This window comes from Mustela lutreola, chromosome 8 (assembly GCF_030435805.1).
Source record: "Mustela lutreola isolate mMusLut2 chromosome 8, mMusLut2.pri, whole genome shotgun sequence".
NCBI lineage: Eukaryota > Metazoa > Chordata > Mammalia > Carnivora > Mustelidae > Mustela > Mustela lutreola.
The window spans coordinates 98,599,468-98,627,393 of NC_081297.1; the positions used below are offsets into that span (position 1 = coordinate 98,599,468).

The following is a 27,926-nucleotide window of genomic DNA, read 5'->3' on the forward strand; positions in this document are numbered from 1 at the left end:
AACAGCAGGGGTCCTTTATTATGAGTTCGAACCCGGACCTCCGCGCACTCGTGCCGGTGATGCTAAGAGGTCCCGAGCTTGGGATCACAACACCTTTTATACACTATTTTTGGGGAGGCAGGGACTTAGCATACATCATAGTGTCTTGTAACAAATCGCCACATACCGCGGGAAAATCAAAAAGGAACTCTATAATATGACTGGAGCGCTACAGAGCAGGAAAAGGCTGGGAACGGATTATTGGTTAGGTCAAAGGGCTGTCATTCTTCAAACTGCTGAGTTGGCGCCACTAGTGTATGTGTCACCTCAGGATTGGCCAGGGTCTCTCTGTCAAGCCGCAGGGTGCCAGATGGTTGTTATCTCTTGGCCCAGAGCCGGATGGGGGGTCCAGGAGCTGTCATTCTGTCATGCCCAATTCCGGGTGGGGATTTCTCTGGCGTCAGATGGCTGTTATCTCTTGGCCCAGAGCCGGATGGGGGGCCCCGGGAGCAGCCATTCTATCACGTTCAATCCTTGGCGGGGGATGTGTGGTTACAGAGTGTCTATAGAAAGTCTGCTGGTATTTTTCCACCTTCTCATAGGATAGCAAGCGAAGGTACAGAAGCAGAAATAGCGGTAATGGTTATAATTTAGGCATCTCAGTAGGACAGAGCCCTGCTCTGTCTGTGCTCAGCAGGAAACCTGCTTGAGATTCTCTTTCTCCCTCCCTCCTTTCCCCCCAACTTGCACATACTCTCTCTCTCTCTCTCTCTCTCTCTCAAATAAATAAATAAATCCTAAAAAAAAAAAAAAATAGCTTTTATAAAGTGAAAAGCTGGCTTCCCACCTTTGCTCCAGATTTACCTGCTTCTCACTCACTCCCTGCTTTAGGCAGTCCTTTTTTTAGTGTTTTATGTAACTTTCTAAACTCTCCATACCCAAACAAATAAGATTATTCACTCTTGTTTCCACCTTGTTAACATAAAAGGTAACATAAACTCACTTTTTATTTTCACATAATATACCTTAAGTGTATTTCAATATCAGTGGAAATTTTTTTCATAGCTTCATGGCATTATATTGTGTGCGTGTCCCATATCTTATTAACCAGCTGCCTACTGATGTAACTTGGGCTGTTTCCAGTCTTTTACTACCACAAACAATACAGCAATGAATGATCTTGAACATAAAACACCATTTTGCAAAAGTGTTAATAAAGCCATAGACTGAATTCTTAGAAATGTAACTGCTGAGTCAATTTGTGCACTTATAGGGGTTTTTTGTGATTTATTTTTGATAGATGTTGTCTATAATGATGAATATGGCTGCATGTTAATTTTATGTCCAGCTAACTTACTGATTCTCTTACTCTTTAATGTATTTTCTTAGTTGGTTCTCTTATATTTTCCAGGTATAAATTATCTCATATTCAGATAATCATCATTTCATCTTTTCTTTTTACACTTAATACCTCTATTTTACTTTATTTATATTTGCTGAAGTGTGTAGAACAAACTTAGAACTTAGAATAGTAGAAATAGCCTTTTTGTCTTCTGTCTTCCCTATTGTAAATACTTCGATGTTTTCATATTAAGCATGGTCCTGGCTTTCAAGAAAAGACAACACATACATGTAATTACAGAATTAACCATTCATTACTCTTTTACTGAGCCTTTATAAAGTGTGGATTTAAATCTCTTCCTACACCTACAGAAATGAAATCAACTTGACCATGATGTAAAAATCAGTTCTTTGATGTGCTGTTGGATCATGTTTACAAGTTTTTCATTTAAGACGTGTTGTCAATGTTCCTGACTGAGATTAGTCTCTATGTTATCTTTGCCAGGTCTGGTATCAATGTTATACCCAGCTCATAAAAAGAAGTTGGAGTTTTTGTTTTTCTAACTCAGAAACAATTCACAAACTTTTGAGGCTATTAAGTGAAATAATCAAAGCAAGATTCTCAGCACAATGCCTGGCACAAAGAACTTACAAATAGTAGCTATTACCAACTTTCAGTGATTCTAAGATAAAAATCTTTTCACATCTCTGAAACCAGAATGTGTTTGACAATCAGTGGTGTATCCTAATTCAATTAGATGAAATTCTTTTCTTTAAATAGTGCCTTAGATGCTGGTGTCCTTTATATCAATGATATCTTAGAGGTGATAAAATGCAGTAATATAACTTTCTCCACTGTGCCTGTCGATATTAAACTAGTAATTAAGTCATGTTCAGTATACTTCAAATCCATATTTTCCCCCTCTGCCCACCGTATCAACCTTACTTTAGGCCTTTCCTTTCTCTCACTGCAACACTGAAATAGTCTCCTGATTGGTCTTCTTGTCTCCTACAAGCTCTGCTCCAACATGTGTACCACCTTCCTACCAGAGTGATGATCATGCTTCTCCCATGTCTAACTCATTTCTACACAGTTGTCTACAGAATGAAATCCAAATTCTTCCCTATGGCACAAAAGGCTCTAACTCTCTCTCTCTCTGGTCTTATCCCTATGCCCCAGCCAAGCTAAACTCCTTTCTGTACTTGCAGATTACCTAACACCCGTGTTGTTTCAAAACCCCTGTTTTTCATCACACTGACCTATCTACTTAGAATATATTTGGCATCTGTCTCATTTGAGCTAGGAATCCCTCTAGCAATAAATAACAGAAAAGCAACTAGTAGCTGTTTAAACAAATAAGAAAGAGGTACAGAGGTTGACATCTCATGGTTGATACAATTGCCCAATGACGCTGGCAGACCAAGGTCCTTGCTATCTTATTTAGCATGCAGACCTTCACCCTCCTCCTGATTCATCTGAAAATGGTCACTGAATTCTCAAGCATCACATCCATTTTCCATACAGGAAGAATGAGCTAAAATATTCATTGTGTGACTACTGAAATTTTTTCTTTTTATTAAGAGAGCAAAAGTTTTCCATAAACCCACCCTTCAGCACTTTTCCACTTATAAGTCATTGGTCAGAATACCCATAGCTTGAAGATGGCTAGGGAGAAGGATGTTGCATGAGTAGTTAAGCCAATGAGCAGCGTCTGCAATGATCTGCTTGGCAAATATCTTCTCAATTTTTGAGACTGAGCCCAAGAACTATATTCTAGGAATTTCGTATATATATCATCATTAAATGAATATTTATTAAACACCTAATACATACCAGGTACTGTTCTGTTCTAGGCTCTGAGGATATAGCAATGAACAAAATCCTTCCCCTTGTGAAACTTCTATCCTATTAACCTTTTGATCCAATATGTCTACTTCTAGTAATTAACCTTTCAGACTATTCTTCAAAAACACAGATGTTCCAAAAACAGACACATAGAACAATGGAACAGAATAGAGATCCCAGAAACGGACCTCAATTCTATAGTCAACTAATCTTTGACAAAGCAGGAAAGAATGTCCAATGGAAAAAAAGACAGTCTCTTCAACAAGTTTTGGGGAAACTGGACAGCCACATTGAGAAGAATGAAACTGAATCATTTCCTTACACTATACACAAAAATAACCTCAAAAGAGTTGGTGAGGATGCAAGCTGGCATAGCCATTCTGCGAAACAAAGTTATCTTCAATATATATTTTAATGAGAAAAAATGTAAAGTAAAATGTACAGTATAGTAAAATTACACTTTCAAAAGAAAATCCATAACAAATTCATATGGAATCTCAAGGGACCCTAAATATACAAGAAGAGTAAATTTGAAAAGAAGAGTAAATTTAGAGGATACACACTTCTTGATTTCAAAAATATAACAAAACTATAGTAATCAAAACAGAGTGTTACTGGTATAAAGTTAGATACAGAGATCAATGAAAGAGAATAGAGAGCCCCAAAATAAGGATGAGCAAATAGTCTTCGACAACAGTGCCAAGACCACTCAAGAGGGAAAAGACAGTCTCTTCAACAAAAGATGTTGGGAAAACTGGATACCCACATGCAAAAGAATGAAGCTTGGGCACCTGAGTGGCTCAGTGGGTTAAACTGCTGCCTTTGGCTCAAGTCATGATCTCAGGGTCCTGGGATCGAGTCTCGCATCAGGCTCTCTGCTCAGCAGGGAGCCTGCTTCCCTTCCTCTTTCTCTGCCAACTGGTGATCTCTCTCTGTCAAATAAATAAATAAAATCTTTAAAAAAAAATGAAGCTGGACCCTAATCTTATATAATATACAAAAATTAACATGAATTATTATATTCCATTATTTATTTCTTACACATTGCTATAGTACTACTATAAATTGTGGGTTATATAATAACCCACTAATAATAACCAACCCACTATAATAACCAACTAATGGTTAAATAACCTTTAGGCATGACCAAAAAAAAAAAAAACACAAACAAACAAATAAATTAGAACATTTAAAGCTCTTAGAGGGGTACCTGGATGGCTCAGTGGGTTAAGCCACTACCTTCGGCTCAGGTCATGATCCCAGGGTCTTGGGATCAAGCCCCACATTGGGCTTTCTGCTTCCCCCCTCTCTCTGTCTGCCTCTCTGCCTACTTGTGATCTGTCTGTCAAATAAATAAATAAAATCTCAAAAAAAATAAATAAATAAAGCTCTTAGAACATTATTCAGTGTATCCATATAATATGTAGTATATAATTACTAGCTATCATCTCTATTGTTGTTGTTAGTATTGTCTTTAACATCTGAGTAATTAAAGCTTGACATGTAATTTCAGCTTTTCCTATTGTTAAAATCTGACTCTATTGTTTTCTTCTAGACTAAGTGTAACTCTCTAAAATGAAGGTTCTGGGACGCCTGGGTGGCTCAGTTGTTAAGCATCCAGCTCTTGATTTCAGCTCAGGTGGGGATCTCAGGGTAGTGAGATCGAGCCCTGCATTGGGTTCCACTCTGGGCATGAAGCCTGCTTGAGATTCTCTCTCCCTCTGCCCCTAACCTGTATCACAAGGTAGAATCCCAGAAAATAGACTATTTTCGGATATCAGTATTCTTTAGAAATACAAAGAAGCAAATGGACTTTAACTTAAAAGATAAAACACTGAGGGGTGCCTGGAGGGTTCAGTTGCTTAAGTGTCTGCCTTCAGATCAGATCATGATCCCAGACATCTGGGATGGAGGACCATGTCAGGCTCCTTGCTCAGCAGGAAGTCTGTTTCTCCCTCTCCCTCTGCCTGCCGCTCCCCCTGTTTGTGCTTTCTGTCAAATAAACAAAACCTTTAAAAAAAAAAAAAGATAAAACACTGAGCTTTTTTATCTTGAGAAACTATATTAAATGTATAGTCTGAGTAGAAACAATCTGAGGGTTTGTTATGCTTTTTATTTTTGTACATTCAAATATTTTTCCCACCAAAAGTTAAAGAAGCTTAATGAGATAGCACAAAATTGAAACACTGATCTTTGAGGTCATCTCTGGAGATAGAGTGTGGGAACTCCCAACTGTTCCTCAAGCTACTCACACCGAGACAAAGCAAATGTACACCCTGCTAGAGTGAATATAGTAGGCCATTCATTAAGCTTTCTGCCTTTGAAGGTGGTTAACATGTAATCAGCTGAAATGTCCTTGATTTCACTGTGAGAAGCTGCACTATCCTGAACAGTCTCTTCACCCACACAAAGTAAACCAAGTAACAGTTGTTACCACTAGATGAGCTATATTCAGTCCCTGGAAAGCACTATACCAATAAAATGGAAACGTGTTTTTCTATGCATTTCCGTTAAGACCCATATAGGCCCTAATCCTATTTTCTATCAATTCCAAAATAATCCTCTCTTGTTCTTAATGGCTTGAGTTTTCCTGCATTTTACTTCCTTGCTTTCTTTTCTAAGAACTGACTTTTTTCTTTCTCCTACTTTCCCTCCTATCTTATCCTTTTACCTCATTAAATACAGTAAGTATTTGCAAAATACTTCAAACTTGTGTAGAACCTGTTCTCTTTTCTGTCAAGAACTTGATACTCGGGTACCCTAACTTTCCTTATTTGGATGACATTCCAGACCAAAGCCCAGAGCCCTTCTTCAGTCATTAAGATTCAAAAGATAAATATTCATTTTCATGGGCTCACTAAGGTTAACAGTTTAAAAAAAAAAAAAAAAAACACCTTCTTCTACATAACATCATGTATAAAACTATCCCAGAAAGCTGATAGTACAGACATCACCTACCACCTATTTTTTGGTGAGGAAGTTGAAACTCAGGACAGTCAACTCAGTTATCTAAAACCTTATAGCTGGGTCAGAGCTAGGATTCAGTATCCTAACAACTGATCCAGGGACTTTTTCCTCTATACTCATTTTTCCTTTTCCCAAGAAGAGAAAGCTCCATTTTGGGTGAAGGGAGAGTTTTTGATAAAACTTACCTTCTATGATTATACTGAAGTGATGCCATTTCTCCTGAGGTAATCTCTCTGTCCACTCACTTAGCATCCTCCTGACACATCCTCAGCCTTCTCTTGGTATAATCACTTCTCACTGCACAATATTCAGCCTCTCCCTTTTCATTTGACTCTCCCACTCAGCATTTATAGAAGCAACATTTCATTTAAACTTGTTCAAGTTTCTTTACTCTTAAGGAAACTCCCTGTCACCCAACATGTCTCCAAGGACTACCTTATGATTCTCCTTCCCTTCAGATGAACTCAGCAAAATTGGCTCTGGTTCTCAGTTTTCTTCTCACTCCACAAGCGGCCACCAGGCTTCTGCCCAAAATAGACACCAAAAATGCTGGGTCCCAGTGTTCTCCTTGTGCCTAAAACTAGGGAGAAGAAAAAGAAAAAAAAAAAGATCATTTAATCTATTACTTGATTTCACTGTGGCATTTGACATAGATAGCCAGGGATCTAACAATAACAATCTTTATAGATCATCTTCGTAATTTATAAAGCAACAAATTCATGCTTGTAATGTTATTAATCCCTTCTTTAAGGAATTAATCTAGCAAGTAAGTATTTCTTTATTTCTAGTTTCTTAAAAACAACTTAAGTTCTGTTGTATTTTGAATCAACACATTATAAAAATCATGTAAAATTTTTTCTAATTCTGTATGCCATTAATAGATGCCTTAGCATCAAGCCCTAATAACTCCAACTAAGAAAAATCTTCTCTTGACTCTTCCTTTCTTAAAAATGTCCTTTTGTCGGGGAGGGCTTAGAGATCCTACACACTCCTATGTTGCTCTCTCTCGACAACAGTGCCAAGACCACTCTTATTCCATTGGGGTGCCCTTGCCCATCACGTAGATGCTGGGGTTCCTTGGGGCTCTATCCTGGGCTCTTTTCTCTTTTCACCAACATATCCTGTCTGGGTTTTCTCATCCATTCCCATGGCATCAGCTTTCGCAACAAGCTGAGAAAACTCTAATCAGTATAAGTAGTCTAGGTCTCAGTAAACTGGCAGTGTTCTAGTCATTTCAACTTTAATCTGCAATAACAAATTCCATACATCCTCATTGGACAGCTCACAAGGGAACACTATAATCACATCTTCACATGTATGAGTATACTCATAGTTAAGAATAGAGATTATGAGAGACAGAGAGAGCGATAAAGAAATGACTTAGTTAGAATATAAGCTTTGCTGCTCCAGTGAAGAGATCTCAAAATGCAATGACTTAAATAAGAGAAAGTATTTTTGAATTACATGAAAGTCTAGGCTACATCGGCCTTTGGATGACTCAGGAACACAGACTATTTCTTGCTTGTTGCTCTGCCTTCTTTAACACATGGCTTCCATCTTAATGTCTACAACAGAAGCTATGAGAATAGTCATCATGCCCACATTCCAGCCAGTGGTGAGGAAGGAAGGGGAAGCACAAAACCCAACTCATCCTTTTGAAGTCATGAAAAGCTGCAACCATCACTTCCACTCATAGTCCAATCACCAGAACATAGTCATATGCCACACTCAGCTTCAAGGGAGAAGACTAGAAAATGAAAGTTTTCAGCTATGCAGCTTGTGTGCAGCTAAAACTCAGGAGTTCTGTCATTTTTTAAATACCTTTATTTATTTATTTGAGAGAGAGAGCATGAGCCATTGGGAGAGGCAAAGGGAGAGGGAAAAGCAGGCTCCCCCTGAGCAGGGAGCATGACCTGGGGTTCCACCCCAGGACCTTGGGATCATGACCTGAGCCAAAGTCTGAAGTTTAACCAACTGAGCCATGCAGGCGCCCCCTCAAGAGTTCTATTATTTAAGATTATAAAGATAGAATTGGAGAAGGGATCATAGGATACAACCAACAGTTTCTGCTGCATGGATGTGAAATGAATGTTTCTGAAATCAATATCTTTACTTATTCTGTTCATTACGATATTTTCTATTTTACTATACTCTAGCTCAGATTTTTTAAATCTTGGTCATAACTCACTGAATATATAATAGCTCATTGTAGATAATGACCCACAATTTGAAAATTATTGCTCTAAGCCTACTGTGTAACCAGTAGCCACATGGCCTATTGAACACGCAAGATGTGGCCAGTCTAAATTGATATGTGTTGTAAGTATAGAATCCAACACCAGATTTCAAAGACTTAGTACAAAAAAAGAAATGAAGTATCTTAGCAATTTTTACATTGATTAAATGTTGAAATGATAATATTTTGGCTATATTAAGTAAAATAGATAATCAAAATTAGTTTGTCTTATATTTTTTTTAAGATTTCATTTATTCGTTTAACAGAGAGGGAGAGTACAAGCAGGGAGAGCAGCAGGCAGAGTGGGAGGGAGAAGCAGGCTCCCTGCTGAGACAGAAGCTGGATGTGAGACTTGATCCCAGGACCCTGGGAAAATGACCTGAGCAGAAGGCAGCCGCTTAACGAACTGAGCCACCCAGGCGTCCCTTATCTTTGTTTTTTAATATGGCTACTAAAAAATATAAAATTACATAAGAAGTTCACATTATATTTCTATATTATATTTCTATATTTCTATTTCTATTTCTACTCTAAACTCTAGATGCAAATGTCAAAATCCGTTGAATATTAATACTTGAAGATTCCATGACACTTTCTTTTTTTTTTTTCTTTTTTCTTTTTTTTCTTTTTGGAGAGAGAGTGTGTGTGCACAGGCAGGGGGGAGGGACAGAGGAAGAGAGAGAATCCCAAGCAGACTCCATGTCCAGTGCAGAGTCCGACATGGGGATCTATCTCATGACCCTATGGTACTATGCAGGTGCCCCTACAAGCACTTTCTAAAACCAGACTCCTTACCTTCCCAGCCCTCAGCCCTTCTTCCATCCTTCGTTCCCACTCTGTATTCCCTCTGTTCCATCCAGTCAATTAAAGGCAACACAATTCACTCCATGACCAGCCAGGAAAATTGAAAGGCACATTTCATCACATACATATATTTGCTGTGTACTATATTTTACCTCTTAAATATGGTATAAATGTATCAATCTTTTTCCAGTGTGATTATGAATGCCCTAATTCAAAGATACCATCATCTCTCACTTATATAATTGTATCAATTCCCAAATTGGCCCCTCTGCCTCTTGGATTGTCTCCTTCCTGTCAGTCTTCCGAATTTCAGTAAAAGCCAGAGAAGTGACCACTGATCACTCCCCACATACCCTAATACTGCCAACAAGATCCTTTTTGATTTGAGGCTAGTTTGCTTCATCACTTTCCTGAACACATGGGCATTTTTTTCTATACCAAGTACTTTTTCATTTCACTAAATGTGTCTTGATTATTCTCAACTCCTGAGCCTTTGTATAAGTCATTGCTTATGTGCTTAGAATGTGTTTTTCATCTCCTTCTTTCCTCTGGCTGAACACTACTCATACTTCAGAGCTTAATTAAAATTTTGCTTTGCCATAGATTTCCTTTCTAAAGCCCAAGAGTGGATTATGTGCCCCTCTTACATGCTCCCATAGCATCCTGGACTTCAATAATAATTTTTGACTACCGAAAGGATGAGATCATGCCAGTTGAGACAGCGTGAATGGAACTTGAGGGTATTCTGCTAAGTGAAATAAGTCAGACTGAGAACGACAAATACCATATGATCTTACTTATAAGTGGAATCATTAAAAAATGTATAAAAAAACAAAAGAATGGGAGCTATAAACTCAGAGAATAAACTGTATTCCCTACCTCCAGTGGGAGCTAGAGAAGGCGTGATAGGCAAAATGGGTGATGGGGAATGGGCGGTACAGACTTCCAGTTACAGAATGAGTAAATCACAGGAATAAAAGGCACAGCATAAGGAGTCAATGATACCATGTAGCAATGTATAGGGACAGCTGGAAACACTTGTAGTGGAATAGCATATTGTATAAGGTATAAATTTATCACCATGTTGTACACCTGAAACCAATGTAACAGGGTGTGTCAACTATACTCAAAAAGTAAATAGATAAGTAACATTCCATAAAAGCCCATGTATAAAAGATATTTGTAGGAGTGCTAGATGCTTGAAAGAATCAGTAGAGTGTTATCTCAGTGGACACATTACTCAGCAGTAGGGGCAGCATGTGACACACTCCTTAAAGAAATATGCACAGCAATTGTTGGTAAAAGGATCTGAGTGAATTAAACCATACCATTGATTTAAGTAAAACGCCATATTTAGCGCTCTGTGCTGCATGTTATACACTCCATACAGGAACATGTCCAAAAGGTGATCCTGGCAACACTGGCTTCATGAATGATTCATTGCAGTGCTGTTCCCAAATAAAAAGACACAAAATATAAACAGGAACCAATCACAGTTGAAGAAAATAATACCAATAAAACTACACTAGAGGAAATCAAGAGTAGATTAGGAGATGCAGAAAAATATATCAGAGATCTGGAAGACAAGGTAAAAATAGAAAGCACCCAAGCTGAAGAGCAAAAAAAGAAAAAAAAAATTTAAAAAGAGGGTAAGTTAAGGAATCTTTTGTACAGGATCAAGTGAAGAAACATTTGTATTTCAGGGGTCCAAATAAGTAATAATGCTTGCCTCCTGTATTTTTATTTCTTGCTTATTCGCCTGGTTTCATAACCATAGAACATAAGACCTTTCAGTGCATATCTGTTTCTACATATTAGACCACAACATCTCCATAATTTTGCATGATACTTAGCCCTACTGGGCTCAATAAATACTTACAAAACAACCAGAGGGATGGATGGATGGATGAAATAGTTTATTTGATTAGAGATTGTTAGGGAGTAGCATATTTAGAAGACCATAACAAAATTTGTTTGTATAGTAGATGATAAATTGGGTTCTTTGTTATAAACAGTAGGTCAAAGCTTTGCTTTTTTTTTTTTTTTTTTTTTTTTTTTTTTTTTTTTTTTTTTTTGAGGTCCTGCTGCTTCTCTTTTCACTTTCTTAATACAGGAAAAATATTTCCTATTATCATTCTTCCAGGGTCTGGCTCATCTTCCACAATCAGGCACTATCCCTAAGGTCAAAAAATTATTGCTGTAATCCAATACCATTTCCATAGGGAATATTGAATCTGAAAGTGCTTCAGCATTGGAGTAGGCATATCTAATGGAGGACTCCCAGGCACTCTGACTTGAAGTGAAGTAGCTATTTTGAACCTGTCCAGTGTTGCTTAAATTGTAGCTTCCCTAGCAAACTATTTAGGCAAGAGAGGATGAGGAAAGCCTTAAAAGGAGCAGTGGGGAAGTGGACCTAGGGAGAAAAGAGAGAAGGGGTTGAAAAGCCGATTAGCTGCTTTACAATAAAACCCAGAGAAAGTGAGCACTTAACGGGAATGTGGATTTTCATCCCTACAGGAATTCTATTCACCCCACCCAGAAATAATCTTGACTGTAAGTGGGCCCTGAGAGCAATGACCCTTTCACAGAACGTTCAGAAACCTCTACTTTGTTTAGACACCATGTGTGGGTGGAACTTCCTGTTTGCACAGGAGCAGCATAAAACCTAGCTCCTCTAAGGAATGTTTGGGATGAGACGAGTTGCAGGGAGCCGGGCACAATACAGTCTGGTCTCCTCAGGGCCCTTCTCCCTGCAGCATGGGGAAGGACACACTCATTCATCCAAAGCTTATTCTCCTCCTTCTGGTCTTCCTGCCTGTGGATGTCTCAGTCTCTGGAAAACCGTGAGTTTCGCAGAGGATGTGAAGAATCTTTTCCTTAGAAGAGAATTCTTTGATTCTCATTTAGACTGGTCATTTGTCTTTCCCACAAAACTGTCACCTTCTTATCTCTAAAGGCTCCTCCAATGATGAGATTTCATAAATCTAGTATATTCATTCTTTATTTACTCAATTCTTTTTCTCCAACTCTGAATCTCTGACTTTCTAAATTTTCTAAGGATATACAAAGATTTTCTGAGGGGCATTGGCAATGATACTTTTAAAGGAATCAATTTTCAGATCCTCACATTCAGATTGATTTGCTCGAGACCAGGCTATTTATCCTTCCTTATTTCTTTCTTAATTACAGATCTTCCACTTTATAAAAGAAAGACAAATCTTTCCCTCAATCAGATGTCACCATTTAGCATTGTCCTTGAGCACAGAAATCTGTACAGTGGAATAATTTGAAATACTGATAAAGGAATAATTTGAAATACTGATGCTGATGTTGAAAAAGCAAAGGATTCTAACAATGAGGGAGAAAGTTCTTTTGCAGATTATGTGGTGATGAATTCTTTATTTCAACAAAGTTGAAGGGAGATCTAAAGAAAACACGAGCTGATAGATGATTAGAAACAATTCTTGATAATAGGCACTGGGTGATTTTTGGTACCTAATGCAGAAGGAGTTCTAAGAACTGGAAACAGTGATACAGTTGTTTTTTCTGCATTTTATTTATTTTATGTAAACAATTTTTTGTGGCACTCATGTCCATACAAACTAAAAATAGCAACAGAATTAATGCTAAGCCTCCTTTAATTCTCACAATTAAGGCATATCCATCCATGGATACAGAAAAAAAGCTCATTGTTCTTATTAAAGATGTGTCTCAAAAATATTTTTATTTTATATCTAATATGTATGAATATTATAATACACTTATTTTGTTTTGATCAGTTATATACAAGTAAGACTTGAAAATAATTCAATCCAGAAGAAAATGTTTGTTTCATGATCACATAAAGAATTAAATTTAAATTAAGCATCCATAAATAACATTACATATATATGAGTATATGTGTGTATTTATACACATATATGTACATATACACACATATACATATGTATATGTACTCATATATATGTAATGTTATTTATGGATGTATAAATGTATAATGTTATTTATGGATGTGTATGTGTATACATACATATATACTTATGTATATATGTATGTATACACACATATACTCATATATATGTAATGTTATTTATGGATGCCTAATTTAAATTTAATTCTTTATGTGATCATGAAACAAACATTTTCTTCTGGATTGAATTATTTTCAAGTCTTATATATATGTATATATATACACAGGTATATATGCACACACATGTATATATACACACATATATAGTTAATAAAGAAACTAGTTAATAAAGAAGTAAGAGTTATCCATAAATATATTTTGAAGCATAAAAATCTTAGGTTAAACTTCTCTGTAGTAAGTGGCATGGTAATTCAAGTTTAAGGAGGGAAATAAAAGGAAAGATGTAAATTTCTGATCATTACAAAAAGAACCTTTTGGTGTACTTTTTAAGTAGGTCATACTGGGTATCTTATCACTGATATTTAAGAATCCATCGAAAACTTATAGAAGACTAAGTTTTAACTTAAAATTTCATTAAAAATAATATATTTTGTTATTATTTGTGTAAAAATGTACATGTTTGCTTGAAAATATGTAAGAAATGCATGGCATCTAAAAATTATTTTAGGAATCCTGTAAGCAAAAATGTTTGAAAACTACATAGTCAAAATGATATATGAGGGAATTGGCAAAGTTTCTGTTCTGCTCATGAGTTACCAAGACCCAAAATTCCATCACTAGAAGGCCGTTTTGGGGTGGAACCATTGTCTAGCCATGAGTTGAATGGCAAATATTTAAGATGCAAACAGCCAGGGTTAGGTAACATGAAGATTTCATTAGTTACTTACAACTGAGACTTTCAACTAGGTTTTTAGTTTGGGACTAAAAAACTAAGTTTTTTCTTTGGCACTCAGATTCCATATCTGTAAAGTGGAAGCAAGTATTTGCATTATCATTTTCACAGGGTTGTTGAATATATATACCCAATGAAAATAGTGTTTATTGATTGGTTTTTGTAGTGTCTCTCCTGAGACTTTGCTTACTTTTTTACAGCAATCCTCATGTAAAATAGATGTACAACATAATTAGCATATTTTTATTCGAATTCAGATGCTCTCATATTGTGTTCCTTAAAGTGAAGTATCCTAGCAAATTTTAATCTATTTAAAGCTCACTTCCAGCAAAATGTTCACTGCCATGGCACTGGTGATGGAACAGGGAATAATTCTCACGCATGCCATTCAACAGCAGAGACCAATGTCATGTTCATCAATATGTCCTCTCTTGGTATCAAACTAATGTTAGTAACAATCATTGAGATAGAAAATAGTGCTGGTCACAGCAATACCTGTCCTCCTGCACTTTCCGCTAACTGGACTCCCCCATTGCAGGCAGTACATGGTCCTGGTCCCCTCCCTGCTCCACTCTGAAACCCCTGAGAAGGGCTGCCTCCTTCTGAGCTACCTGAATGAGACAGTGACTGTGAGTGCTTCCTTGGAGTCTGTCAGGGAGAACAAGAGCCTCTTCACTGACCTGGTGGTAGAGAAGGACTTATTCCACTGTGTCTCCTTCACTGTGAGTATGCCTGTTTGACTTCATATACTTGATTCTACTGGTTAGGATAATAGGCATCAAAGATTTAGTCAAGATAAAGCTTGGAGAGCCTGGCAAAGACTTCAGAAAGAAATCTAAGTGGGGCAAAAAAATGTGTGCAGAAATTAAGAAACAATGCATGAATTTCCAATGGGAGACAAATACTTAGAAGCATATTAAAAATCAACTTAATGATCAAAGAAAATTTCTATTAGCCAGGAGGAAAAAGCAGTATATACTAGACAAAAGGAAAATGTGACTTCTTAACATTAAAATGGAAAAAATGGAAAAAATATTAATAAGGCAAGCCGGATTAATCCATGACATAAGCCTCCAGTGGTGGTCTGGCAAACACACATCAGCCCGTATTGAACACGGAAAACTGTAGAAATTACCATAAGCAAATATCCACTATCTCTTCAGAGTTGCCCATATGTAAAATGCTTACAGCCTATAGTCAATAAAATATGGTAATTTCATTTCCCATAGCCTTAAATATGCTCTGCCATGCCCTTTTAACACACAACATCAACTTGGTAAAGTTCATCATACAATTGAATCAAGATGTATTGGCTGATCTATAAGGAGACATAAGTCTCAATTATGACCTCTTTTTTCCTGTATTTTCTTCCATCTTCTGTTCTGTCTCCTCCCCATTGTAAAATAACAGAAGTAATTCCTGTCCATGCCAACTTCCCCTGATGAAAATGAGGGGGTGCAGTGAAGTAAAGGGGCCAGATCTCCAGGGAGGAGAGGAACAAGGACTGGAGGAGGAAACTTGCAAGACTGAATGGGTTCTTATGGTCTGTCCTATATTTCAGGTCCCAAGATCTCTAACCAATGAAGAGGTCATGTTCCTCACTATCCAAGTGAAAGGACCAACCCAAGAATTCAAAAGGCGGACCACAGTGGTAGTTAAAAACCAAGACAGTCTGATCTTTGTCCAGACAGACAAGCCCATCTACAAACCAGGGCAGACAGGTATGAAAAGGCCATATAGTCGGAACAACTCCCAAAAGGAAAGACATTCCTCCCCCACATCTTCCCCAGGGCTCTATAGCCCTGGTTCTTTAACAGTTGTTTTTTTTTTTTAATCAGCCGCTAAGCCTGATTTAAGGTTTCTGGGACTCATGGAAAATATTTCTGTTTCAGTGAAGTTTCGTGTTGTTGCGTTGGATGAAAATTTTCACCCCTTGAATGAGTTGGTGAGTCTCCAAATACCTATCATTATTATCTGCGTAAACAATCTGGATGCCTGTTTTTGGTGCTGGGGGCAGACAGGGAGAGAAAGAATCTGGTATCACTAGCATGATTTCTGGCATTAAAATAGTGCATGATCCTTGTTTAAACCAGAATCTCAGGTCAAGGAAGTATCTAGTTCTTTCCAGCTTGGTACTGGTACTTAGTTGTCACACAATCAAACTTACTCTTTATAAATTTCTCCACTAGGCAAATTAGAAAGATATATTAAATAATAGACATGCCTACACCATGAAATAAGTTAAATTCAAATAACCTCTTAAAGATTTAAAATTTTTCTAAACATGCCTACCAGAACCTCTTCTGTCAAGGAAGAGTATAATCAGTGTTTGTTCTTTGAGACTAACACCTGATACTTATAAGAAACAACTGTTTCAATTTTAATGCAGACATCAAAGCAGAAAGTCTTAATTTTTTTCTCCCAAATGTACTGCTTCACTACATCTTCTTATCTCAGAGGCAATTCTTTTTTTCTAACTCCTAAAACAAAAGTTTATCTTGGGGCACCTGGATGGCTCAGTTGGTTAAGCAACCCAGTCTTGATTTTGGCTCAGGTCACCATCTCAGGGTCCTGGGATCAAGCCCAGTGTCGGGCTCTGTGTTCGGTGAGGAGGTGGCTTGAGGATTCTCTCTCTCTCTCTCCCTCTGCCCCTCCTCCCACTCCCACTCTTGCTCCCTCTAAAATAAATAAATAAATCTTTAAAAAATTATTGCATAATCCCTATTTCCCCTCTTTCTTTCATACCTACATCCACTTTATCAGAAAATCATGCTAGCTTGAAATATATCCAGACTATTTCTATTTCTAACAACCTGAATTGCCACAATCTCATCCTGGCCAATATCACCTCTAAACAAGGCTGTTGCAGTAACTTTGAGCTGATCTTCTAGTTTCTACTTCCATTCCGCTATCTAAAATAAGCACCTCGGGGTGCCTGGTTGGCTCAGTGGGTTAAAGCCTCTGCCTTCAGCTCAGGTCATGATCCCAGGGTCCTGGGATCAAGCCCCTCATCAGGCTCTCAGCTCCGAAGGGAGCCTGCTTCCTCCTCTCTCTCTGCCTTGCCTCTCTGCCTACTTGTGATCTCTGTCTGTCAAATAAATAAATAAAATCTTTAAAAAAAAAAAAAAAAGAACAGCTTTAAAAAAAATTTTTTTAATAAATAAATAAATAATAAAATAAAATAAGCACCTCATCCATCACTCTGGAAGCCTTACCCTGCTCCATTTTGCTTCTCAACATTTCACTACCTAATATAAATCAGGTGTGTCCATATGTGTGTCTATGTGTGTGTGTGTATGTATATACACACATATATATGTTTATCATCATTTTTTATCTTTGAGATATAGGCTCCCTATCGCTCATTGATACATATGTCAAATAAATACTGAATATCAAATAAACACCAATATGAAATTAGATGATATAGTAATTTATAAATATATAATATTTTATATGTACTTAATATACTATATATTAAGTACATATAAAATATATATCTCTCAGATATATGTATCTGTGTGTATATATATATATGTGTGTGTATGTGTGTGTTTCTTATATATCCATCCTTCTTAGAATATAAGCTCTTTTGTGCATTGCTATACAATGCACATGGTAAGCACTTAATAAATATTAATTTTTTTAAAATGACTAACTACTGATAGTAAAGGAGCTATTTTCCCTCTTTATTCTTAGAACTAAGAATTCCATGACCATCTCAATATTTGGGACTGAGTACAGTTCTCATAGTTCCATTAGTTTATTTCTTAATCCATAAAGTTTCATAACAAAGGAGTGTTCCTCACTAGGATCCTATAAGTATTCAAGTAATGTTAGTAAATCCCATTCTAAATGAGTGGCTATGTACATGGATATTTGTTGCCCATAGGTCTAATAAGTTCTTAACATTATTTATTAATTGCTTAAAGTAGATTAATTAAATGTTTTATAAATTTTAATTTAATGTTATTTTTTCAGTGTTCCAAGATTCATTGTTTATGCACCACACCCAGTGCTCCATGCAATATGTGCCCTCCTTAATACCCACCACCAGGCTTACCCAACCCCCCAAAGCCCTCAGTTTACTTCTCAGAGTCCACAGTCTCTCATGGTTCATCTCCCCCTAAGTTTTGTAAAATTTAACTCAGATTTTTTTTTCCGTTTTACCACAGATAGAGTTATTCTACATAAAACTGTCTTGTTTATAAATCAGAATTTGAGAATAATTCTGCATTCCTTTATTTCTCTTGTCTTTCAGATTTCACAAGTATACATTCAGGTAAGCAAATAAACAGAATTAAATAAATTTAGAGAAAATGTTTATATTTGAGAGGTTCTGACAATGTACCAGAAACTTGTCATTAAGGGAGAAACCTTTGAGCTCACACAGCACTAGATGGTTCTAACATCTATCCTCCCCACCCCTCACCACCACCTCATTGGTTCTCTTTGTGGATAACTTAGGAGTTTCCATAGATTGTTTTTATTGTGTCTAATGCTCTAAGCTTTGTAAATTACAATTACTGTATCCATAGGACCCGAAAGGAAATCGCATCGCACGATGGCAGAAGCTCCTGTTAGAGAATGGTCTCAAGCAATTGAGCTTTCCCCTCTCGTCAGAGCCCTTTCAGGGCTCCTATAAGGTGGTGGTACAGAAGGAATCAGGTGGAGTGACAACACACGCCTTCACTGTGGAGGAATTTGGTATGGACTATGAAAAGTCGTGGAGCATTTTCTTCATATCTAAACTTCTAGGACCTAGAATTGGCATTTTAATTTAGAGTCCTTCTCTTTTCTATGTAGTGAGGTTAAGCTTTGAGTAGAATCAGTTATATCTAACTCCAATGAGACGATCAGTGATCTGTGCATAGAACTTCATATAGCTTGGTTATTTTTTGTAATAACTTTTAATCTCAAAAAATATGTAAAACATCCTTGTTTTAGACAAGTCTTCCATAATTCATTAAGGTTACAGTCCTTCAATCAGAATATCCATTTTAGGGGCACCTGGGTGGCTCAGTCAGTTAAGCACCTGCCTTGGGCTCAGGTCATGATCCCAGGGATCCCTGCCCAGCCGGGTGTCTGCTTATCCCTCTCCCTCTGCCCCTACCCCTGCTTGTGCTCTCTCTCTTTCAAATAATTAAATAAAATCTTTTAAAAATATATCCATTGATAGTAAGGTAGTCGTATTGGAGAGTATAGCTACCTTTTCAGAAACCTAAAATGTTATTAGGGAATTTTACTGAAAATACTAAGTCCCCAAAAGATGAAAAACAATCACTAACTTCCTTTATCTCCAATAAACAGTGCTTCCCAAGTTTGAAGTGCAAATAACAATGCCAAGGATAATCACTATCTTGGAAGAAGACGTGAATGTGTCAGTGTGTGGCCTGTGAGTTTATATATTTTTTAATATTTGGATATTTGGGATATTTTGACTCATTTTTTTAGGAGCAGTGAGAGTACAAATACTTTTAGTGCATGAGATCATCCCATCTCTGGAATGTTCCTCACCTGTTGTTGTTTTTTTTCCTTCTTTTTTCTTTCATGGCCTTAGTAGTATTATTGTAACTATCATGGGGCAAACAACTGTTCTAAGAGAAGCTATCTACAGTAGTTGATTCTGAAAGTGACAAAGCTACACACACACACATATACACACACAAATGGGATAGTGTTGAAGGGTATAGTGGCTTTCCCTTCCTTAGGCTGTAGAGGAAATTCTATCATCAACAGATCATTTACCTGACCTTGCATGCATAGTGGAAAAACAGCTTAGATTCAGAATTTGCAGAGATAGGCATATTACCAAAATCTCAGCTGAGTCACTGGTCTACTGAAGGCATATCACCTACCTCTCAGCACTGCCACTTTTACAGATGAGACTGGACATGATCTCTTAGCTTGGTCCTTTCCAACCTTGCAAATTCATGTTTCTAAAATCTCATGCCCATCTCTAGTAGTCCAGGGGTAGCACTAGCAGAAAACACTAGCAGAAAGCAGCACTAGCACTGAAGAAACCAGCTCTGCCTAAAGACCACACATGTAATGCACCCACGGTTCAGCTGGGTCCCTGCACCACCTCAGAGTAATTGCCACCAAGTTCCTGATCCGATATAACAGGTGAGCCAATACTCTTGCAAATAAAGATAGGTAGGGACGGAAACAAATACCCTTGAAAACACATCAACCATCAATGACATACATGTATATATGCCACAACCCCATTTTTATAAAAAGTAGAGAAGTTAAACTCCATATAGAGAGAGAGAGCTACACATTGGACGAGGATAATGGAAGGAAACACCATCATATTCACAGTTTGTATTCCTAGGTAGAATTGAGGTCCTCTTCTCTCTCTCATTTTCATTTTGTTGATACTGTTTTTTTTTTCTTTTAAGAACAGGTGTAGCTTTGGTAATAAATAAATAAATATATATATATATTTTTTTTAAGATGAAATTTAAAAAAATTAAGGGAAAAAAGACATGATCAAAGACTGTAGTCAATTTCAGCATTGGCACTGGAGATTTTTTTTAAAAGAGTCATAACTTAGTACTTGCTCTCAACACTGTGAGAGCCCTGCAAAGATTAGAGAGAAGTACAGAGGGTAAAAACATACTATTGCTAAGAGGAGAATGGAAGTAAGTAGAAAATGGAGATGTTCAATGTCTGATTTGATTCATTTGGCAATGTTCTTATGACAGATACACATATGGGAAGCCTGTCCCGGGACATATGACTATGAGAGTATGCAGAAAGTATAGTAACCCTTCTTACTGCTATAGTGGAGAGTCACAGGCTGTCTGTGAGAAATTCAGTCACCAGGTAGGTGAAAAACTGTTCTTTCCAGGGACTAACAATGGAGACATTGTTAAATAGCAATGAATTACAACATGGTACTAACTCAGGAAGAGAGCAATCTGTAAGGAATTCTATGTTAGGTACAATGATTTTTAAGTATCAGTGATTTAGCACAATAGGAATTATTTATTTCTTGTAATTTTCCACTGTGGGTGTTCCTGGCTCACCAAGCTCCCAGAATAATGAAAGTTGAGCAATCTCCAATACTTGGCATCCAGAGCTGCCTTGGGCATCTACTTGCATGAAGGAAGAAGAAAAAGCATTACACCTGTTAATCACTTTGGCTGGAAAGGGTATATGTTTTTCCTTCTTTCCATGAGCAAGAACTTGTCACCTGGTCCCTCCTAGGGATCAGGGAGACAGGAAACATAGTCTCCAGATGCGCAGCCCCTTTCCAGCAACAGTTGCATACTATGGAAGGGGAGCTAGACTTGTGAAAACTTAGTTCCCTGCTACAGTAGGATTACCCACAAATTTTTAAGACATTTTCTATTGCATTAACTCTAGGGACTATCAGATACTAAGAAATATATCCATTATAAACCAGATACTATTATGAAATGCAATCATAATTAATCTCTAGAGGATATGTGTTGTGTTCTTGTCATAAAAAATCCCTAGGTTATATTGTCTCCCCAAAAGTCCCACCAGATTAATCAACATCTGATCTGTCCAGTGTTATGTTTTTGTATTTTATCCCCACCTAGCTAAACAGCCAGGGTTGCATCTCTCAGCAAGTAAAAACCAGGATCTTCCAGATGAAGAGACAAGGGTATGAAATGAAACTTGAAGCGGAGGCCAAGATCCAAGAAGAAGGAACAGGTTTGCATACCACATGGTTATGGGAGAAAAAAAAATGGACATGGATTTATTTCCTTTGCTGAACTATGAACTGCAATGAAAGTAATGTAAGAAGTTCAGAGAGATCATCCTTCCAGGAAAACTTATTTTTTTCTTTTTCTTTTTTCCAGAGGTAGAATTAACTGGAAAAGGATCCACTGAAATAACAAGAACCATATCCAAACTCTCATTTACAAAAGTGGACCCATACTTTAGACAAGGGATCCCCTTCTTTGGGCAGGTGAAGTATTTTCTAAGTCACAAATCAAATTTTGTACTATCACTTAATAAGCATATTATGTTCTGCTAAAACCAGACCTGGTTTATTATCTATTGATTAACCTAACCAAAAGTGTAAAACCACATAAAAATAAATCTGTTCCTCTGTAAATTAGTGTATGAAATCTACAAATTATTCTAAAGCATCATCAAAATTTTTTTCACCTTTAGAACAGCATTGTGTGATATCACTCAGTCTTTCCTTGGTTTACCAGTAGTCTCAGATTTTTATATTTTCTCACAAGAATCTCAGAAGTTATGGTGGCCTTTTAAATTATCGTGCTATCACTAACTTTGTATGGGAAATGAGTGGGTAGGTGGCTTTTTCATTTTGAAGTATAAAAGATTCTACTTTACCTGGTGTTTCTTTCATGAGTATTATATTTACATTATTTTCCCTATAACGTAGGAATATATTTTAAAAAACAGTGCACAAAGGGGTAAAATATTTCTATTTAAGGCTTCCAGACTTGAAAAATGTAAATTTTCTCATTATGTACATAATATCTTGTATTGTTATTTTTTGTATTATAAGCAGATTTGCAGATGGATCTTTCTGACTCCAAAAGTCTGAGATGGCAGCTGTATGTCCATCAATGTATAATCATTGTGTGTCATATTCTTAATGGAAATGTTATGAGGTTGTAGTGTGGAGACCAAAGCAGAGAGGGACAAAACCCCACTAAAAAGGGGTGGAGTACGTTGTATAATGTTTTGATTATGTTATGACAGCAAAATATTTGAGAAATTTTAGTCACTTCCTAAAATAAACAGTCCATTTATTTTTAATTTCTGAGAGGTATATTGTACTTTTTTGATACTTCATTCCTGCTAAATAATTACCCCATAGTCATAAGACTCTTTCATCAAAAGAGAATCAGAATTTTGTACCTGTCCTTGAATTTGTACGTGCAGCCGATATTTCACTGGCAAACTGAGAGTTTATTAATCAATTACAAATATGGATCCAAGTCTCCCAATTGTGCTTCCTTCTACCAAAAGTAGCTTCTACTGAAAAAGAATCATCATCTTTGCAATCTGAATCAAATTATTCATCTACTGAGTTCAATATTAGCAATAATTTGACTTAGGCCTAATTTGACTTTAGGCCCTTATGTAATACTGTATGATTCTATTCAACTTTGCATTTTTCACATGGAAAGTCCCTCACAATACCTGCCTACCTTACAAAAGTTTGAAAGTCTAGATTGAGAAGCAGATGTATAAAAAAAAAAACAACTAGAAAAGTATACAAGGTAATGTATTAATAATTGCTATCTTGGGCACTTATATTTTAGAACACTAATCCATAGAAAGTTAACGGTTGATCATAAAATAAGTATATGGAGCTCAATTAAATTTGGCTAAGGAGTTAAAAATTTTCATTACTATCTGACACTTGTGCTCTGTAACTCTCCAAGAGTTCTATATAGTACATGGCATTTCCAAAATATCCACAGAACCCTTTTTTCAGGTCACCCCTATCATCAGCTCCATGATTCTCAGTCTTTTCACACTGCTTTATTTTGTTTTATTTGGGGAAGAGTGGGGCAGGGGAGAGGAAGAATGAGAATCATAAGCAGGCTCCGCACCCAGTACAGAATCCAATGTGGAGCTCAATCCCATAACCCTGAGATCAACCTGAACTGAAATCAAGAAGCAGATGCTTAACTGACTGAGCCACCCAGGCAACCCCACAATGCTTTACTTTTTGTCTTCGGGCTGATTACTACTAAATAAATATATATCATCTATGCATTTATTTAAAATAATCTCTTTTCTATGATGGCAGGAACTTTGCTTTGTTCACCACTGTAGCCTCAATGCCTGGAACCATGTCCAATATATAGGACATAATAAATATTTGTAATAAAATGAATGTTTGGTTACTGGGTATTAACCATATAACTGATCCACAAATTTTAATCTTCAGGTGCAACTAGTGAATGGGAAAGGTGTCCCCATGCCAAACGAACTTGTCTTCATCATATCAAATGAAGCTAACTATAACTCCAATGCCACCACTGATGAGCATGGCCTGGTTCAGTTCTCTATCAACACCACCAACATTAAGGGTACCTCTCTCACTGTCAGGGTAAGTTTGAGAAGTTACCAATGGCATGAAGTAGCCTAAGTTGCATTTAGTCCTATGGAAACAGAAAAATAAATTAATAAATAAACAAACAAACAAACACCCTTCAGTTTTCAGGGTGCTAGGATTAAATGTGATGTTTAATTTCTTTTTTAACAGTTGATGTGTTATTTTGAAATAACAATAAATAAAAATTTACATATAAGAAATGATAATGCAAGCTCCCTTTACCTTGGCTATCATTGTAAAGTCAAGTTTAACATCACTAGCATGTGCTTTCAAGTATATATACTCTCAACTGTTGTTCCTACTTTATTTTTGTCCTGCTATTCTAGTTTTCTCCAGGTTTTTGTTATACCCTTATAACTTACTTTGTATAGCATAGAGTTCTCTATTCATCAATAGAAATGTAGATATATAGTAATAGATATATTGATACACAATAGATATTACATAGCAATGATAAATAAACAGAATAAATAATATATTTTATTGACTGCACTTTAAATAGATGGCATGAAAGCCCATACTTTCTAATAATTAAAAACTGAGCTTTCATTCATTTATTCAATCAAGAAGTCTCTTGGAGGGGCACCTGGGTGGCTCAGTGGTTTAAAGCCTCTGCCTTCAGCTCGGGTCATAATCCCAGGGTCCTGGGATCGAGTCCCACATTCGGCTCTCAGCTCAGCGTGGAACCTGCTTCCTCCTCTCTCTCTGCCAGCTTCTCTGCCTACTTGTGATCTCTGTCTGTCAAATAAATAAATAAAATCTTTAAAAAAAAAAAAAAAAGATGAAGTCTCTTAGATGTTTTCTAAGTGCTAGGCAATGTTCTCATCCTGAAAATAAAAATATTATTTTTAGGGGCACCTGGGTGGCTCAGTGGGTTAGCCTCTGCCTTTGGCTCAGGTCATGATCTCGGGGTTCTGGGATCGAGCCCCACATCCAGCTCTCTGCTTAGCAGGGAGCCTGCTTCCTCTTCCCCCTCTGCTTGCCTCTCTGCCTATTTGTGATCTCTTTCTCTCTCTCTGTCAAATAAATAAATTCAATCTTTTTTAAAAAATTATTTTTAAACACTCCCTCTTTTTGATAATCATTTACCTGTTGTCACTAGAATATATATTAAAATAGAAATAAAATGTTTTGCTGACACAAGGATTCACTCACACCACTTGGGAGGTGAGGATGAGAATAAGGAATAAGGAGTAGCTTCTACATGGAGAAAAGTTAAACTACAACTCAAATAGGGCCTATAAACCTTGAGAGTCCAGAGCCACAGAAATCTTTAAAAATAACCAGCCTAGGACAGCCCAGGAGAGAGCGACTTCAGCTAATTCACCAACTCAACTCATGAACCAAAGCCATTGACAGAAAGTGTTCTCAGACCCCTATGGTTGCAGTATCACATTTATTCATAGTACCTTTTTGAAACCCATCATAAATAGGTTTCTGGAATGTAGTTCTTCTGGAGAGTATTTAATCTCCTCAGTGCGGTTTTATAGTTCCAGCCTCTCTGTCTGCATAGGTAAAGTGGCCCCAAAAACGTCGAGCAAATTAAGCAGAGCAAAGATGCCTCCATGTATGCACTTCAGAAATTTAAACACCAACCCAAGGAGCCTCTGCAGGGTTTATCTGCAATACAGATACACATCATTCACTTTTTACTGTGGAGCCAAGTCTTTCAAAGTCTTTCTAAGTACTAGTTAAGGGAGAACAGTGAACTAATGCAGTTTTGTGAGAACACTGATTCTCTATGACATACGATCTGGAAAATAATATCATTTTTTAAATTCTTTAGGTCAGACACAAGATTCCTAGTCCCTGTTACGCCTACCAGTGGCTGTTGGCAGAGTACAAAGAAGCTCATCACACTGCTAATCTTGTATTCTCCCCAAGCAAGAGTTTTGTTCGCTTAGAGCCCCTGCCTGGTGAACTGCCCTGCGGCCAAACTCAGACAGTTCGAGCACATTATATTCTGAATGGACGGGTCCTGCGGGAGCTGAAGGAACTCATGTTCTATTATCTGGTAAGAAGGAAGCCACTTCATTGACTCACCCATAGGCAAAAACCCTCTGTGAGGCAAGGAATTACGAAATTCTTTAAGCCATCACTATTTTGACTTAATATCCAAGTTCCTATTGGAAGTTTGACTTCTCTTAGGGCTAATTATTGCCAGCTGGAGCTCAATACAGCAAACATAATGCATGAAGGGCAGGATGTGGGGTACAAGATTTCTGTCAGGCAAATCAAATTTCTTTTCCTTTCCTTTTTTGCAGATCATGGCAAAGGGAGGCATTGTCCGAATTGGGATGCATGTGCTGCCTGTGGAACAGGGAGATAGTGAGTATTTCCACAGTTGTACATTTTTGTCCCACTTCAACATAGTTGGCCTTAAGTTGCAGAAATACCAGAAAAAGTTTCAAATAAACAGTGGTGATTTCCATCAAACTCTAATAAATGAGAAGCTGAGAGGAGAAAGAAAGAAAGAAAGAATGGGTGTTTGTTCGTCCATTTTGCCCCTTATGAAATATTTCTTTTCTTTTCCTTCAGCTTCTTCTGTTCGGATTACTTAAAATGATGAGGTTGTTGTTTTAGAATCTATGCTTATTCCAGATTTTAAAACCGTAAATATTCATGGAGCTTCTTCTCAAAATGGTATTTTAGAACTGTTTCAGGAAACAGAAAGAAGGCAAAATTTTGGAATGCTTCCTATACACTAGGTCTTTTGCTGAGTCATTTATATCTTTGTATCATATTTCCTTTTTGAAGATAGTTCTGATTTATGGAAAGTTGAATTGGATACTTCCACTATTGAATTGGATTCTTGCCATGAACAAATATGGAACAATATAAACCTCTGAAGTTTTCTGCTCTTCTAAGGAAGTTTGAAAGACCTCTTATAAGAAAACTATCAGTGAGCTACTCTTTTGATGCATCTTCATAGCAACAGAAAAGCACCATTGTAGACTTATTTATAGAACCTTAATAAGACTACGTAGGCATCGAAAAACAACTATCAAAGGAGCACAGTATTCCCTGTAAGAAAAAAAAATTAGAATATTTTGTTCATAGAAAGTTAAAGAAGATATAAGGATAAATACAATGTGCTAAACCCTTGGCGATTACATCACACAACTTCAGGTTCTATTCCCCTCCTCTAGTGTGAAGTCTTGATCAAATAGTAGCCAAGTGGATGTCTCCATATCCTCAGATAGCATCAGAAATTTAGAGATGGGCTAATGCTGAAAATTGGTGTGAAATCATTATATGCTTTATAAGAGAGCACTTCAATAAAGTTTTTTCTAAAGCTAGAGTTCTTAGTGGTAGAGAATTCTTAGACATAGACATTTATTTATTACATCTACTTTTTCTTTTATCTGTTACACCAACTAATAGAAACGGTCACTCACCAGCCCAGACTCCTAAAAATAGTTTTGTGCAACAGAAAAATTTCATTTCAGCCCTGGGGAGTTGTCTAAGCCATAATCACCTCCTCATTTTCTCTGTGCTCCAGTGAATGGCCATTTTTCTGTGTCAGTCCCCGTGGAGATAGACATTGCTCCCATCGCTCGATTGCTCCTCTTCACCATTTTACCTGATGGGGAAGTGGTCGGGGATTCTGCAAAATACAAGGTTGAAAACTGTCTAGCCAACAAGGTGGGTTTCTTTATCATGAAATTTTCAACATTTAAAACCAAAAGTTGCTATTATTATCAATTATGTTCTGCATGTGAACACTGGGGCCAAAGGAATTAAATGAATTTTTCAGAGTTTCTAGGCAAGGTAATGGCAAAGTCACACAAAGAAGCCATGTCATTTGACTCTTGGTTCAAAATTCTCATGCATTGTCTCTTA

At 37.0% G+C, this 27,926-nt stretch overlaps 2 protein-coding genes and 1 long non-coding RNA gene across 13 annotated transcripts in view; 1 reads left to right on the forward strand and 2 right to left on the reverse strand.

Annotated features, from left to right (window-relative positions):
• On the reverse strand, positions 1-27,694 carry LOC131839091 (uncharacterized). The gene is made up of 4 exons (XR_009356790.1): positions 27,562-27,694; positions 25,493-25,703; positions 6,569-6,713; positions 1-4,098 (listed from the first exon to the last, which is right to left on the reverse strand). It is a non-coding gene; the product is annotated as an uncharacterized LOC131839091 (long non-coding RNA).
• The window catches only part of KLRG1 (killer cell lectin like receptor G1), a 341,170-nt gene that overhangs the window by 206,721 nt on the left and 106,523 nt on the right, over positions 1-27,926 (reverse strand). The window lies entirely within an intron of this gene.
• Positions 11,856-27,926, forward strand: part of LOC131839080 (alpha-2-macroglobulin-like) — a 41,364-nt gene continuing 25,293 nt past the window's right edge. Inside the window, exons 1-14 of one of the 2 annotated variants that reach the window (XM_059186180.1) lie at positions 11,856-12,016; positions 14,535-14,718; positions 15,558-15,717; positions 15,835-15,941; positions 18,258-18,278; positions 18,535-18,703; positions 19,307-19,391; positions 20,707-20,827; positions 21,571-21,685; positions 21,835-21,944; positions 23,916-24,077; positions 25,870-26,097; positions 26,348-26,411; positions 27,586-27,728. In XM_059186180.1, the coding sequence (XP_059042163.1) occupies positions 11,931-12,016; positions 14,535-14,718; positions 15,558-15,717; positions 15,835-15,941; positions 18,258-18,278; positions 18,535-18,703; positions 19,307-19,391; positions 20,707-20,827; positions 21,571-21,685; positions 21,835-21,944; positions 23,916-24,077; positions 25,870-26,097; positions 26,348-26,411; positions 27,586-27,728 (1,755 nt within the window). In that variant the 5' untranslated portion in view covers positions 11,856-11,930. The remainder of the gene's footprint in view (positions 12,017-14,534; positions 14,719-15,557; positions 15,718-15,834; positions 15,942-18,257; positions 18,279-18,534; positions 18,704-19,306; positions 19,392-20,706; positions 20,828-21,570; positions 21,686-21,834; positions 21,945-23,915; positions 24,078-25,869; positions 26,098-26,347; positions 26,412-27,585; positions 27,729-27,926) is intronic. The other variant, XM_059186182.1, reaches the window with a different exon arrangement.